At 42.1% G+C, this 16,951-nt stretch overlaps 1 protein-coding gene across 4 annotated transcripts; it reads left to right on the top strand.

Moving 5' to 3' along the window:
- Positions 1-9,843: 9,843 nt before the first annotated feature.
- On the top strand, positions 9,844-16,402 carry LOC109874606 (spindlin-W). 4 transcript variants are annotated; one of them, XM_031810094.1, is made up of 6 exons: positions 9,972-10,040; positions 11,300-11,480; positions 11,581-11,622; positions 11,723-11,988; positions 12,755-12,988; positions 14,003-16,402. In XM_031810094.1, exons 3-6 carry the CDS (start codon positions 11,603-11,605, stop codon positions 14,206-14,208), a joined length of 726 nt encoding a protein of 241 aa, XP_031665954.1. In that variant the 5' UTR covers positions 9,972-10,040; positions 11,300-11,480; positions 11,581-11,602; the 3' UTR covers positions 14,209-16,402. The 4 variants fall into 4 exon arrangements, with proteins under 4 accessions (XP_031665950.1, XP_031665954.1, XP_031665951.1 ...); XM_031810090.1 differs by lacking the exon at positions 11,300-11,480 and having other exon boundaries at positions 9,844-10,040; XM_031810091.1 differs by lacking the exons at positions 9,972-10,040; positions 11,300-11,480 and adding an exon at positions 10,310-10,533.
- Positions 16,403-16,951: the final 549 nt, after the last annotated feature.

The raw sequence follows: 16,951 nt of genomic DNA, 5'->3' as shown, positions 1-16,951 counted from the left end.
TGCAATCTATGTGTATGTATAAGAGAGAGAAAGAGAGGAAAGGAGAGGGTGTGTGTGTGCGCATGTGTGTGTGTGTGATGGAACCAAGGCTACTTTCCCTCCAGACTTTTTAGGATTACACTAAGCTACTTGGTTTTAAGCAGTGGTTTGCAAACTTTGTTGGCTACTGACACGAGTGATCCAGCCATGACCTGCCAGTTTATCCCGATCCCCAATTTGGATCACCATTAGATTAAGAGAGAATATTATTAGATAATACTGCACAGTTTTTGGTAATATACCATAATGGGATTCATTGATCAAATGAATGGAAACACATGTTAAAATGTTCATCCTTGCTCTCATGTGATGAACTGTAAAATATTTAAGAGCATAATAAAGTGAATTGTATTTTACTCCCGTTTCCCTCCCAAGACTGTCTGTATATCTAAAGCCATTCTGTACAGCAGTGTGTGACTTCTTGTGCCAAATAAAAAGCAGGAAGTGAGTTGGAATAGCACCGTCATCATCCTGCTTCACTCTTACAAATATAAAGAAAGTTATTCCATTAGTCATGGCAACTTTTAGCTATTTGGTGAAACAACGTAGCAGTGCCTTTTCAGCTCAATGCTTTTTGCTCGGTTGCTGTGACAACGACAGGCATCCAGGAATGTAGACAGGCACCTTGGCCAGCAGGAAAGCTTTGTACACAGTCAGAGAGGAGGACACAAGGCCCACACATACGGTTTGTCAGCTTAACTTTCTGACTCACTCACACGCACACTGGCTATACATCTCCACTGTAAACATCTGAGGACGTTTGGTGCAGCGCTAGTTCTTCGGCTGACAGGAAGCCCTTTTGAAAAAGGATTCGAGTAGGCCTAAACTCAGTCGCCGTTTCTGACGTAAGAAAATGCACTTTAGGCCTACTCGAACCCTTTTTCAAAAGGACAACCTAACGGTTTCATTGTACCCACATAACAGATTTCCTAAGGATTCATGACTCATGACAGCTGCCATAAAATTACATGAGTTATAGCTCTTAACTATTTATGATGTCTGTCACATCATTATCAGGACGTAGGCCAAATGGCTCAAGTAAAATGCTAGTGAAATTCTATAACCTTGTGTACAAGGCTTTTAGTCTCTCTCTAGCCTTATACAACACCAATCACCTCTGTTGTTCTGGATGTTCTGTGTCTGTGATGATGAATGGCTGTGGGGGTCGATTGTATACAAGCTTTAGCCAGACCCACAGGCTTCTCTGGCCAGATCCAGTGTTGCTGAGTGAGCCAAGGTGAAGGCACACTGGCATCCAAACCACTGAGAGAGCAGTCCATAGCCCTGTTCAATAAATCATCTCTTTGTCTCCTCCGAGTAATATTTATTTGAACTTTTACATTTAAGTCATTTAGCAGACACTGTTATCCAGTGCGGCGTACAATTAGTGCATTAATCTAAAGATAGCTAGGTGGGACTACCACATAACCACATAATCACTGATTCAACCTCGAAAGGGAGGTGAAAGCAAGAGCTTAGATCCATTCATGTCAGAAAAGGGATTACTTCAAGACAGGGAGGTAAGAAAGAAGGAGGCATTGCAAAAGTATTGGAATAGGGCTCAGGGCACAGACTACAGTGGATTATGGGAGAGAAATGGGATGAGACTGATGGTAGAGATGATTCATCCGGGTGTATCTCAATTGTGTAAAGTGGCTTTTCCTCTCCTCATCTCCTTTCCTCCAACTGAACTGGCATCAAACTGGATGAGTGAAAGCACAGATAAATGTTTGATTGTTTTACCATAGCCTTTGTTTTAAGACCAGTACAGATGAAGGGAACAAAGAGGGAAGGGCCCTTTAGACCGTCTTTATTTCTACATAGCAATATTCCCTGGTGTGTCAACACTTCAATGTTAATGCTTCATTGACACAGATTGAATAGAGCCGTAGTACTACCCAGTTTAAATCCCCTAGAGTCAATGTCCGTGCCCCGCGGGAATCTAATTAGCAGAATTTAAAAATCCCAATAAAAATCTGTCAATTTAAGCTAGAGATATCAGCTTGCATTGGATGCCTCTTAATCCACCAAATCCACTGATGTCACACTTCTGCATCTGCGGTGAAAGGTGACAGAGTCTTCTCACAAAATCACCTGTAGCAACCAAATGGTTATGACCCCTGTGAGACTCTCACAAACACAACGTGTTCTCCGTTTTGCTCTATGACCGCCAAATGTGCCTTGGGACTCATCTGAAGTCGGTACAGCCAATCTGACAACTTCTGTCTGTGGTGTGCGAACACGAGGCCCAGATTTGGGTTTCCCCTTTGTGGAAAGGCGAGACTCTCACGAACACATACATGTTGGTTGTCTTTCTCTAGGACGTCCACAGTCCTCACAAGACTCGTCTGAATGGTCCCCAGAACCAGTTGAAGAATACTGTATATTGCGTCTGTTTTGTGCCCAAAATAAGGGGTTAAATACATGTCAAAGAAATTCAACAAATTCCAAGTAGTAAATATGTTATTCAATGTGTTTGTGTAGGCTAGTAGCAGTAAGGCCAAAAATATTTTTTCATTAAAAAAATTGTTTAATATTTTTTGGGATACTTCAATGGGTCTTAACATTCTTCTTGACCTTCTTAAAACAATTCCATATAGCTTAGTTGAACCCACATCCCCCGGCTTAGACAGGGCTTAGACTGTTATGGGTTTTAAGTGTCTGCCAGCTCCAGTATGCTAGGGTACAACAACTACATTTAATGAAGTTACCATTGAAGTAAACTCTTCCGAAGTTCCTCGTCCAGGACAGAAGATGATTTATAAAGAGCCTTCAGGGAGTGGTTAAAGAAATTCTTCACAAAGTCGATTCAAAGGCTTGTGTGTCGCTAAGTGGAGACAAATTAGTTTCGTCAGTCCTTAAGTTGATGGGCCAGTGATTTCTGACTGAATAGTTCAAACACTAAAGGTGAGGTTGAGTAAGAAGTCTGACGCACACAGATATGCCACTGCGGGTCAATATATAACGCATTGTCATCCCTACTGCCTCTGGTCTGACGGACTCACTAAACACAAATAGTGAATTTTTCCACCACTGTACTTAAGTACATTTAAAACTAGACTTTTACTCAATTAGTATTTTACTGGGTGAATTTCACATTTACTTGAATCATTTTCTATTAACCCTCCTGCTGTGTTCCGGTCTAAATGAATGGGTGGGACTACAATTAGTGTATAAAATTGACTTCAGGCACATGCCCATTCATCAGATGGACACACTTCCTCTCCCAGACCCCACATGCATGTGTGTTTGAACACAAACACACACACCTCACTCCCCTTCTTGGCTCCCATGGCAACCCCCACAGGAGTCTTTCCCCACGAGAACCACACCTGTTGGCATTCTCACAAATAATTGCAACATTGTTTCAATAATATATAGAACTTTTCTCGCAGCTCTGGTGTATAAAGCTTTACTGAGGCCTTGATCACAATTCATTCTGTGGCAGCACAATGACCAAACAATATACTGTATGTGAGGATGTTGATCATATCTTTGATCATGACACTGGTGAGGAGGTGAGAGGCCAGGAAGCTGACAGTGAAGATGCATTAGAGGAGGAAGTGTCAGAAGTTGAAGACAACACAGAATATGATCCAGACCAAGAGACAACCGATGTGGAACCATCCAGTGATGAGGAAGAGGACCCTGCTGAGGTTGTTGTTACATTCCAGTGATGAGGAAGAGGGCCCTGCTGAGGTTGTTGTTACATTCCAGTGATGAGGAAGAGGGCCCTGCTGAGGTTGTTGTTACATTCCAGTGATTAGGAAGAGGACCCTGCTGAGGTTGTTGTTACATTCCAGTGATTAGGAAGAGGGCCCTACTGAGGTTGTTGTTACATTCCAGTGATGAGGAAGAGGACCCTGCTGAGGTTGTTGTTACATTCCAGTGATGAGGAAGAGGACCCTGCTGAGGTTGTTGTTACATTCCAGTGATGAGGAAGAGGACCCTGCTGAGGTTGTTGTTACATTCCAGTGATGAGGAAGAGGGCCCTGCTGAGGTTGTTGTTACATTCCAGTGATGAGGAAGAGGGCCCTGCTGAGGTTGTTGTTACATTCCAGTGATGAGGAAGAGGGCCCTGCTGAGGTTGTTGTTACATTCCAGTGATGAGGAAGAGGACCCTGCTGAGGTTGTTGTTACATTCCAGTGATGAGGAAGAGGGCCCTGCTGAGGTTGTTGTTACATTCCAGTGATGAGGAAGAGGGCCCTGCTGAGGTTGTTGTTACATTCCAGTGATGAGGAAGAGGGCCCTGCTGAGGTTGTTGTTACATTCCAGTGATGAGGAAGAGGACCCTGCTGAGGTTGTTGTTACATTCCAGTGATGAGGAAGAGGGCCCTGCTGAGGTTGTTGTTACATTCCAGTGATGAGGAAGAGGACCCTGCTGAGGTTGTTGTTACATTCCAGTGATGAGGAAGAGGGCCCTGCTGAGGTTGTTGTTACATTCCAGTGATGAGGAAGAGGGCCCTGCTGAGGTTGTTGTTACATTCCGGTCAAAGAATGGGAATTTGTCCTGGTCTTCATCCCCACCTGAGAGGAGAGGTCGGCTGCCGGCTGAAAATGTTATCAGGATGACCCCGGGACCAATGAAATACGCCATATCCCGGATTGATGACAGAAAATCCTGCCACTATTTAAACATTTTTAATGGTTTCAAAACAAATGTCATTGTTAAACTTTGACACAAAGTAGTCTGTGATAAATAACACAATATGTTTCATCTGAGTATTTGTAATAGTCAAAATAATCCATACATAATGCTTTTTTTACTCAAAAACGAGCTGTATGAGCTCAGGTCAATGAGGCCTGCAGGCCATAAATAGCAAATAGAAGTTCAAAACTTGTAATGATCCCAATAACTTAAGTTGATACAATGATCTAACACAACAGTAGGTGATATTATATGGATTATTATGGATTTTGGACCGGGAACACAGAATTAATTAACATGAAACGAACACAACAGGAGGGTTAAGGTATCTTTACGTTTCCTCACGTATGACAATTGTGTACCTTTTCCACCAAGTCTGCCCAAATCAGCTCATTATGAATGGTCTGCTGTCACAGAGAGACTGTGGCGGACATCTAGTGGTGAAAACTAACATTTCAGTTTAAAGGACAGCATGACTGATCACATCCACTGAGACTCAGAGGTCCTTCTTATTCCCATCACTCCCCACAGCAGGTAGCAGTGTCTTTTAGTGATTAGAGTCTGTACCTCTAGTTCATTATGTACAGTGACACAGCAGTCTGGGACAGAGAGAGGAAGAGAGAGAGGAAGAGAGGGAGAGAGGGAGAGAGAGAGAGACAGACAGACAGACAGACAGACAGACAGACAGACAGACAGACAGACAGACAGACAGACAGACAGACAGACAGACAGACAGACAGACAGACAGACAGACAGACAGACAGACAGACAGACAGACAGAGATTGATTTTAGTTAGCTAGGTACTCTTGCTGCCTGTTTGTGTGTGTATATAGCCGTGGGAAGTAGGGGTGCTGAGGGTGCTGCAGCACACACCGAAAAATACAAAATAAACAAAAATATAGAATATTTTACAGAAAAAAAAGTTTACTAGTATTAGGCCTTTACTAGTATTAGACCTTTACTAGTATTAGACCTTTACTAGTATTAGTGGACCGATATAGACTATGTAGCAAAAAGGTGGTTGTAATAATGAAGAACAGTATCTAGCAGGATTCAATAGTTGGAATTGTAAGAGTTGTTGCTCTGTCCCTTTCTCTGTGATGTCATTCTAATGGAAGGAGAGAAAACCCTGTCCTCAAACATTTACATCAAAAGGTGCAAAGTTATTTTTTAACCTTTATTTAACTAGGCAAGTCAGACAAGAACAAGTTCTTATTTACAATGACGGTCTACACTGGCCAAAATAAGACAAATTAAATATTTTTCTTGATCAAATATGCTTAAATACCCCGGCAGTCCTACAATCTAAGCTAGATGCCCTCAATCTCACACAAATCATCAAGGAACCCACCAGGTACAACCCTAACTCTGTAAACAAGGGCACCCTCATAGACGTCATCCTGACCAACTGGCCCTCCAAATACACCGCCGCTGTCTTCAACCAGGCAGCGATCACTGCCTCATTGCCTGTATCCGCTACGGAGCCGCAGTCAAACGACCACCCCTCATCACTGTCAAACGCTCCCTAAAACACTTCTGTGAGCAGGCCTTTCTAATCGACCTGGCCCGGGTATCCTGGAAGGACATTGACCTCATCCTGTCAGTTGAGGATGCCTGGTCATTCTTTAAAAGTAACTTCCTCACCATTTTAGATAAGCATGCTCCGTTCAAAAAATGCAGAACTAAGAACAGATACAGCCCTTGGTTCACTCCAGACCTGACTGCCTTCGACCAGCAAAAAAACATCCTGTGGCGGACTGCAATAGCATCGAATAGTCCCCGCGATATGCAACTGTTCAGGGAAGTCAGGAACCAATACACGCAGTCAGTCAGGAAAGCTAAGGCCAGCTTCTTCAGGCAGAAGTTTGCATCCTGTAGCTCCAACTCCAAAAAGTTCTGGGACACTGTGAAGTCCATGGAGAACAAGAGCACCTCCTCCCAGCTGCCCACTGCACTGAGGCTAGGTAACACGGTCACCACCGATAAATCCATGATTATCGAAAACTTCAACAAGCATTTCTCAACGGCTGGCCATGCCTTCCGCCTGGCTACTCCAACCTCGGCCAACAGCTCCGCCCCCCCCGCAGCTACTCGCCCAAGCCTCTCCAGGTTCTCCTTTACCCAAATCCAGATAGCAGATGTTCTGAAAGAGCTGCAAAACCTGGACCCGTACAAATCAGCTGGGCTTGACAATCTGGACCCTCTTTTCCTGAAACTATCCGCCGCCATTGTCGCAACCCCTATTACCAGCCTGTTCAACCTCTCTTTCATATCGTCTGAGATCCCCAAGGATTGGAAAGCTGCCGCAGTCATCCCCCTCTTCAAAGGGGGAGACACCCTGGACCCAAACTGTTACAGACCTATATCCATCCTGCCCTGCCTATCTAAGGTCTTCGAAAGCCAAGTCAACAAACAGGTCACTGACCATCTCGAATCCCACCGTACCTTCTCCGCTGTGCACTCTGGTTTCCGAGCCGGTCACGGGTGCACCTCAGCCACACTCAAGGTACTAAACGATATCATAACCGCCATCGATAAAAGACAGTACTGTGCAGCCGTCTTCATCGACCTTGCCAAGGCTTTCGACTCTGTCAATCACCATATTCTTATCGGCAGACTCAGTAGCCTCGGTTTTTCGGATGACTGCCTTGCCTGGTTCACCAATTACTTTGCAGACAGAGTTCAGTGTGTCAAATCGGAGGGCATGCTGTCCGGTCCTCTGGCAGTCTCTATGGGGGTGCCACAGGGTTCAATTCTCGGGCCGACTCTTTTCTCTGTATATATCAATGATGTTGCTCTTGCTGTGGGCGATTCCCTGATCCACCTCTACGCAGACGACACCATTCTATATTCTTCCGGCCCGTCCTTGGACACTGTGCTATCTAACCTCCAAACGAGCTTCAATGCCATACAACACTCCTTCCGTGGCCTCCAACTGCTCTTAAACGCTAGTAAAACCAAATGCATGCTTTTCAACCGATCGCTGCCTGCACCCGCATGCCCGACTAGCATCACCACCCTGGATGGTTCCGACCTTGAATATGTGGACAACTATAAGTACCTAGGTGTCTGGCTAGACTGTAAACTCTCCTTCCAGACTCATATCAAACATCTCCAATCAAAAATCAAATCAAGAGTCGGCTTTCTATTCCGCAACAAAGCCTCCTTCACTCACACCGCCAAACTTACCCTAGTAAAACTGACTATCCTACCGATCCTCGACTTTGGCGACGTCATCTACAAAATTGCTTCCAACACTCTTCTCAGCAAACTGGATGCAGTTTATCACAGTGCCATCCGTTTTGTCACTAAAGCACCTTATACCACCCACCACTGCAACTTGTATGCTCTAGTCGGCTGGCCCTCGCTACATATTCGTCGCCAGACCCACTGGCTCCAGGTCATCTACAAGTCCATGCTAGGTAAAGCTCCGCCTTATCTCAGTTCACTGGTCACGATGGCAACACCCATCCGTAGCACGCGCTCCAGCAGGTGTATCTCACTGATCATCCCTAAAGCCAACTCCTCATTTGGCCGCCTTTCGTTCCAGTACTCTGCTGCCTGTGACTGGAACGAATTGCAAAAATCGCTGAAGTTGGAGACTTTTATCTCCCTCACCAACTTCAAACATCTGCTATCTGAGCAGCTAACCGATCGTTGCAGCTGTACATAGTCTATTGGTAAATAGCCCACCCATTTTCACCTACCTCATCCCCATACTGTTTTTATTTATTTACTTTTCTGCTCTTTTGCACACCAATATCTCTACCTGTACATGACCATCTGATCATTTATCACTCCAGTGTTAATCTGCAAAATTGTAATTATTCGCCTACCTCCTCATGCCTGTTTGCACACAATGTATATAGACTCCCCTTTTTTTTCTACTGTGTTATTGACTTGTTAATTGTTTACTCCATGTGTAACTCTGTGTTATCTGTTCACACTGCTATGCTTTATCTTGGCCAGGTCGCAGTTGCAAATGAGAACTTGTTCTCAACTAGCCTACCTGGTTAAATAAAGGTGAAATAAAAAAATAAAATAAAAAAATAACATGGAAAACAACCACTTTTTGTGCAGTATTAATTGACCATCCTTACACTGTATTGTACATAGGCTGGTCATCTAGGTTTATACCTGTAGACTTTCCATCACCATGAAGAAAGATGATGACCAATACAGTAATTGAGTACATTGAGGCATCAAGTGGTTTGTGATGATATTATGTGACTCAGTTGGTAGAGCATGGTGCTTGCAATACTAGGGGTTTGATTCCCACGAGGGACCAGTATAGAAATTGTATGCACTCACTACTGTACATTGCACTGGATAAGAGCATCTATGGAAAGGAATTAAAATACCATTTCAGTTTTCACATAGAAATAAGTTGCATTTGCAAAGTATTTCCAGAAACTGGAAAACATATGAAGCAAGTATTATCAGATGAACTGTTTTGTACAGATTATTATCAGACTACATTTACAAATGCTGTGTGTGTGTGTGTGTGTGTGTGTGTGTGTGTGTGTGTGTGTGTGTGTGTGTGTGTGTGTGTGTGTGTGTGTGTGTGTGTGTGTGTGTGTGTGTGTGTGTGTGTGTGTGTGTGTGTGTGTGTGCCTCCACCTTCTTGCAAATAACACCTGGTTGACTCATTCACAACACCACTTCCAAGCCTTTATTCAACATTGATCCATTTTATAATTGCTAACATATTATTATTAGTAGCCAATATTATATAATTTGATGTAAATATAAACATGCAATGCATCCATTCTACAGAAGTACTCACACATTGTAGGTCTAGACTATGTAAAAATCTATTTCCTAAAGCAGGCATAGCTATTCATATGGGCCCACAGTTGAATAGCAGGACAAAGAAAGTATGGGCTGAGGGAAAAATACATGTCATAGTGCAGCTGTAAAGGAATTTTCCCAACCCAATCCGCGATGTGTATTGCATTGTGGGAAATGTAGTTCACTCTAAACGCTTGGCCGACAGATTGGCAAAACAAAATGGATACTTTTTTATGTTCATTAATTTTTCCTGAAATAGACAGGCCTACACACTGAATATTTAATTGCTTCTCAAAGCCACAATGTACAGCTCCACTAAAGACCGTTATTTTTGCTCCTTTGTGAGTTACACAACCCAATCTATTGCAATGGCTTTATTTGGGTGGGTAACGTGAAGGACACGAACTCCCAGCGGCCTGTGCGAAGGACAACACTTTTACAGAGTTTAGTCATAAACCTATCTTGGTAGTTGTAGTTCCCGTAGTCAGACTATTTCCTTGTAGCCTTCATGAGGCGGATTCTGCTCAGCAGAGGGAAGTAGATATGAAAATAGGGGCCAGGTAACTCTCTTTGTCTAAATATGCTTTCTACTTTGATAATCGTGTTCCTGCACTACATTATAATGCATTTCAAGCCCTCCAGTGTGTCAATTTTGTCTACACTATTTATGGTAATGCAAATGCCAACACAGTTGTTCGTTTTACTGTATACCAGTGGTCAGTGTTACGGCACAAAATTACCGCACATGATTACATGACGTTGAATGTTCTATTATTGGTTTCGCTTTGCGCAAATAGGCACGCGCGTCTTTGAAAAGCAATTGGCAACATCGGAACGTAATCGTGCATGTGAAAGGCTAGGCCTACAACAATGCTTATAGGCATGCTTACACCTTGATGTTGTAGTCAGGAATATCTCTGGTTTTCCAAAAATATCAAATTGCTGCAATCTTACGAAACGTGGTCCGCAGGGAGATTACATTAGAAACATGACATGATTTCACAGACAATTGCACATGCAGCAGTTGAGGGCGACGTTGTTTGTTGACATCCGGTAGGGCTATTTAATCTGCGTTTACACAGGCAGCCCAATTATGATATTTTTTTGCCACTAATTGGTCTTTTGACCAATCACATCAGATGCTTTTAGAGCTGATTTAATTGGTCATAACACCAATTAGTTCGAAAAATATCCGAATTTGTCTGCCCGTGTAAATGCAACCATCGTAGCAACCATTGTAACAACGCCTGTGGTATATACTCGCGGGAAACTAGGGCTACCTGGGTGAAATAACCCATCCTCACCGGTACTTATACACTGGTGGGTCTGGGTTTATTGCTTGCGTAGCCATAATTAATTATATGATAACACTGTAACAGGTTATCTTGTTATGAATTGCAGATTGCATGTCTCCAGATCAATGTGCCATCTAACATTTATCATTTGAATATAGGTATTTCTACCCCGTGACACAGTCCATGTGTTATCAATATAGCCTAGTGAAATGCTAATTCATAATTAGCCTACACTCAATACAATTGTATTAAATTAATCTCAATCTGGAGAAACTATGGTAGAGATCCTTGGTATTGGACTTGTAACCGGAAGGTTGCAAGTTCAAACCCCTGAGCTGACAAGGTACAGATCTGTCGTTCTGCCTCTGAACAGGCAGTTAACCCACTGTTCCTAGGCCGTCATTGAAAATAAGAATTTGTTCTTAACTGACTTGCCTGGTTAAATAAAGGTAAAAATACAAAATAAATATGAGCCGCATGACTATTTCCACTAAGTGGGTGAACTCTATTGGCACGATTCGCAGGGTGTATGCCTTTCACGCCAGTGACCCGGGCTCGCTTCCCTGCCCTGCTGTTCGCTACACTGGTGTCGGAAGTGGGATGGTGTTTGTGAACTTACGACCCAGAAGTGTGAGGGGCTGAGCTGTCTGGGGCGTAGGGACGTGCCTTTCCGTTCCGATGGTGCAACATAGCGATCCTCACTTTGTGAGCCAGCGACCTGGGTTCGCTTCCCTGCCCTGCCATTTGCTACATTATTTAAGGTTTTGCTTTGAAATAATACACTCTCTTTGCTCTCTGCCCACAGGATTGTGTGAATTTCTGGAAATATGTCCAAGAAAAGGGGCAGGTAGGTTGAAACACCTGTTCTTGATTATTTCACTGATATTTGAGTACTGTTTTGGGTATTTCCTGTTATGCTTTAACCTACACCTATATTCTTCTCTCAGAAAGCGTAGCAGCGGCGAGCTGAGTGAGAGTTCGGGTTTGTCTCTGTCGTCGACCCTAGACCCTAACAACCTGCTGGGCCTGCGGATTGAGCACAATTGGAGGGAGAAGGGCAACCTCACCAAGTGGAAAGGCACAGTGCTGGAGCGCCTCACCGTCAACACCTCCCTGTACATGGTCAAATACGACGGCTTCGACTGCGTCTATGGCATCGAGCTGTTCAAAGACGAGCGGGTGTCCAACCTGCAGGTTTTAACAGAGAAAGTCGGTGGGTTCACCTACTATTTTAGTATGTCAAAGCTTTGATTTAAGCATGTTGGTAATGAGAGAAGAAATTCTCGACCTGGAATGACCACCAAGCGAATATGTACAAAACACAAAAGAACAGTGTGTGAGAACTTTCTGCGCATTGCTAATTGTAATCTCCTGTACAGCAAACCACAAGATAAAGGTGTTGTCAACTCGATGCAAGATAATTTTGTTCAATCCCATCACCCCAGCACCTAGCTTGTACTGTATATGTGTCAATGTAGAAGAATTGAATAGGATTGGACCTGAATAGGATTGATCCATTACATTCAGATCGAAAGGGCCTAGGGCTGTTTTTTTAAATGGAGTATTTGTTTCCCCATGTTACCTCTTGCCCTCAAAGTACACAAAAAGAGCAATTCTCTCAGTCTAAGTTATTTTACTATTTTAGTAGCCTGGTGGAACCAGCACACGTTCTATTTTGGGGCTCTCGAGTGGCGCAGCGGTCTAAGGCACTGCATCTCAGTGCAAGAGACGTCACTACAGTCCCTGGTTCGAATCCAGTCTGTATTAAATCTGGCTGTGATTGGGAGTCCCATAGGGTGGTGCACAATTGGCCCTGTGTTGGCCGGGGTTGGCCCTCATTGTAAATAAGAATTTGTTCTTAACTGACTTGTCTAGTTAAATGAAATAATCTGAAACCAAAAGTGAGTGTTCCGTATTCTTGACCAGGCTGCTATTTTAGTGTTTTTCAAAACTATAAATCCTTCTCTTTACCTCTATAGTAAACAACAAGATCAAGGTGCCCCACGATGCGCCAGAGTTGGTGGGCAAGGCTGTGGAGCACCTATTTGAGAAGGAGGACGGTGAGAAGAATGAGTGGAGGGGCATGGTGCTATCTCGCGCCCCCATCATGACCAACTGGTACTACATCACCTATGAGAAGGACCCTGTGCTCTACATGTACCAGCTCTGGGACGACTATAAGGACGGAGACCTCCGCATCCTCCCTGAAGCTGGTGCGAAACACTTTTATTTACTCCATATGTTTATCTTAACCTTTAGAAGAGGACTTTTATTTACTCCATATGTTTATCTTAACCTTTAGAAGAGGACTTTTATTTATTCCATATAATTATCTTAACCTTTAGAAGAGGACTTTTATTTACTCCATATGTTTATCTTAACCTTTAGAAGAGGACTTTTATTTACTCCATATGTTTATCTTAACCTTTAGAAGAGGACTTTTATTTACTCCATATGTTTATCTTAACCTTTAGAAGAGGACTTTTATTTATTCCATATGTTTATCTTAACCTTTAGAAGAGGACTTTTATTTACTCCATATGTTTATCTTAACCTTTAGAAGAGGACTTTTATTTACTCCATATAATTATCTTAACCTTTAGAAGAGGATGTGACAGAGGGTCTGATACAAATCACAGGTCTGTTGCAATGGTTAGTGCTGACACAAGGGATACCTTAACATTAGTAAAGGGTTTGTAAACCTAGTTTAACATTAATTAAGGTCTTTGTAAAGACTTTAACCCACACATATCTTATCTCCCTAAGAAGAAATAGAAATGGTCTTCACTGCATAGGGCAGTTGAAATAGGGACGTACAGCACAGTATGTGGATGGCCTGGGAGGGAGCCATGTCCACAGTACTATCAGAACCTGAGGATGAAGTAATTGTTGTAAAGCTGAATGAAAGGCAGGTTTGACATGTAAAAGCTAAGGAAAAGATATACAGAAGAGATATACACACGTCTGATTATGCTGGGCAGATGCTGCTGGGGATGAAAGTATACATCCAGAAAGACAACTCAAAATCAGGTCATGACTGGCTTATGAGGCTACTGGGTGAAATGGTTGTAGTCTGTTGAGAGCATGAGAACTGGTCTTACGTGGCTAGCTGCTGAGTAGAGGACCTGAAAGAGGAGGAAGTATTTGTTCTGTTATGTGAAGTAAAACGGCAGACACCATATGCATATCTCTTTTTTTCCTCCTTTATTTTTTCCCTCGTTTCCCAGAGAACAAACACCTGCTGCCTGCGGACAGGAAGCCAGGCGAGGAGACAGAGAGCCTTGTGGGTAAGCAGGTGGAGTACGTCACTGATAAGGGCGTGAAGAGGACTGGGCTGGTTATCTACCAGGTTCCCGCCAAACCCTCCGTCTACTACATCAAATACGACGACGACTTCCACATCCACGTTTATGACCTGGTCAAAACCACCTAGAATACAACTAGACCTTGTCAAAACCACCTAGAATACAACTAGACCTTGTCAAAACCACCTAGAATACAACTAGACCTTGTCAAAACCACCTAAAATACAACTAAACCTTGTCAAAACCACCTAGAATACAACTAAACCTTGACAAAACCACCTAGAATACAACTCGACCTGGTCAAAACCACCTAGAATACAACTCGACCTGGTCAAAACCACCTAGAATACAACTCGACCTGGTCAAAACCACCTAGAATGCAACTCGACCTGGTCAAAACCACCTAGAATACAACTCGACCTGGTCAGAACCACCTAGAATACAAATTAGTCCCGGTCAAAACCACCTAGAATACAAATTCGACCTGGTCAAAACCACCTAGAATACAATCCGACCTGGTCAAAACCACCTAGAATACAATCCGAACTGGTCAAACCTACCTAGAATACAATCCGACCTGGTCAAACCTACCTAGGAAGGACTTTCTAGTCCCCCCGCCTCAGACCCTCACACCTGTACACCCACCTTGAGGTCGACTCCTATTTGAACTCAGTCAATTCAGGAAGTGAGTTCAAAATTCAGTATTTACCAAATCGAAATATTGAGAGGCTTAATTCATCAATGGAATTTGAATACCTCCCCTGAGTTGACTGGATTGAAATGAAACTCTGCAAACCTGACACTTACTGTCATTATTGTGGACATGTTCCCAGCCTTGTCTCATCTAATGGGAGAAGGACTACCAAGGTCAGAAGTTTGCTAAAAGTGTGAAATCTGTGACTTAGATCGACTAGGCTTTTGTAAACAGCTCAAAGCTTACATCTATTTATTTTTCATTTAAAGTAACTGTCAAACTTTTCCAGATTTCTATGAAATATGACAATTAATTACTTACAATATAAGAAAAATAGTTTTCCTTCCAAAAAAAAGTAATTAAGTATGTTAAAAAGCAGCTTTTCTGTATTTGAATGGTGTGTTTGTACCCCAACAACATAATGGTGTGGGCGTATACTGGTCATCACAAATTTTAATGCGAGTAGGCCGCTGATTGGCCAGCTCATCCTTCTCAGGAGTATGACATCATACTCTATTTAAACTGTCTGTTTTAGATACAAGTTTGAGGTGGGGTTTTTGAAGTGTTTATTTTTCTCCAATTTATGCTTTGGCCACATGAGTATAGGACGAGTCAACAACATTGTTTGGCTTAACAGAATATTAACTTTCTTTAAAGTTACATTTTCACTCGACAGTTACTTTAAGAAACAAGAGATGAAGCAGCAATGTTTTATTTTTCTTATCTCTATGTGCAACTTATTTTAAAACATATTTAGCTATCATTTGTATTTATATATTCTGAAATAAAACATGGATACGAACTTTGTACCAGGGCAAATGCTTTGATACAATGTATTCCCAACTGATGGTTGATGACTTGGTTACTATGGACAATATAATTAGTGTTTTGTTTGGCTAAGAAAGTAGATATTATCAGTGAAAATGACCTATGTTAATGTTCAAATGTGTTGCTTGAATAGTGCAAGAAAATAATGTTATTTAATAGAAATTATAAACAATTGCCAAGATTTGCCTGCTCATGTTTCAGAAACACCCACACTAAGCTCACATTTTAATTTGAGAGGAATTGTTTGACTTAGCTACTAGTTTCATAAGTTCAGAGAGTCATGTTTAAGACATTTTGGATTACAATCAATCCGTAGTCATGGTTGGATAATGTAATATTTCTGTCATGTTGTTAGACCGTCATGCCCGTAACTGTACTTACCTTTTGTAAATACCTGTAATGTGTGTCGCATTTAAAAAATACTGCAAAGATGCTTTGGTATTATTTGCTCTTCCTGTTTGATGTTGAATAATGCTTTATTTTGCGATGGCAGCCATTGTTGGTTCATTATTTTTCCCCACTAGTGGTCAGGTTTACTTAGCATTTAAACCTTTTTTTAAGTAAGGAATTAAACATAAAAGGTCATTAAACCGTTTCATGTTTCTAGCTTAGTTTTTGTTCTTTGTTCACCTCAGAAATGAAGGTGTAAAAATGTCCCTTATGTGAATGCTTTTGTAAAGCTGCACATATGTTTTAATGGGGCTATTTATCCACACTAAAAAGGTTGATGTTGAAATTGACTTTTGAAACTAGCAATTGTTGAGAGAAGTTGAACAAAGATAAAGACCTTTTATCTTTAACTGTGTGACTGGTGACGATTCCTTTCCAGTAGTGGCATTTTGCCAGAGCGATGACATTTTACCATGCCTAGAAGGCCCTAAATAATTCAATTTAGTTTAAAAGTAATGTTACCTCAAAATGCCACTTAATTTAGATCTTAAATTCTACATACATTTGGAAACTTGTTGTCCTCCTCTCTTGTGTTCTGCTCTGTCATTCTCACATTGTTTGCTAGCTATTAAAACCATTAATTATTTCATCATGCCCATCAGACAGTCAGTGGTATTCAAAAGCTCTGTTTGGGAAAATATCAGAATTTTCTCTCCTCCCTCCGTTGTTACGGTGCTTTATTGTGTAGTTTGCAAGTTTACAGGACTGTCGAGAGATTCAGAGGAAATATATTTACCATGTTATTTTGCTGCTTTCTACAAAAGTTGATTATTTAGTAAGCTTACAAGTGTTCAATTTTCCGTTTTGTCTGTTTGTGTAACAACACTATCATGGATAATAAAAGAGATATTTTTTGCACACGGTGTGTGTTCCCAGCTCCTGGTACATAGCATATCTCC

The sequence above is a fragment of the Oncorhynchus kisutch genome, linkage group LG30, assembly GCF_002021735.2.
Source record: "Oncorhynchus kisutch isolate 150728-3 linkage group LG30, Okis_V2, whole genome shotgun sequence".
Lineage (NCBI taxonomy): Eukaryota > Metazoa > Chordata > Actinopteri > Salmoniformes > Salmonidae > Oncorhynchus > Oncorhynchus kisutch.
Note: the sequence above shows the minus strand (reverse complement) of the source record. Positions and strands in the feature narration are given on the sequence as shown.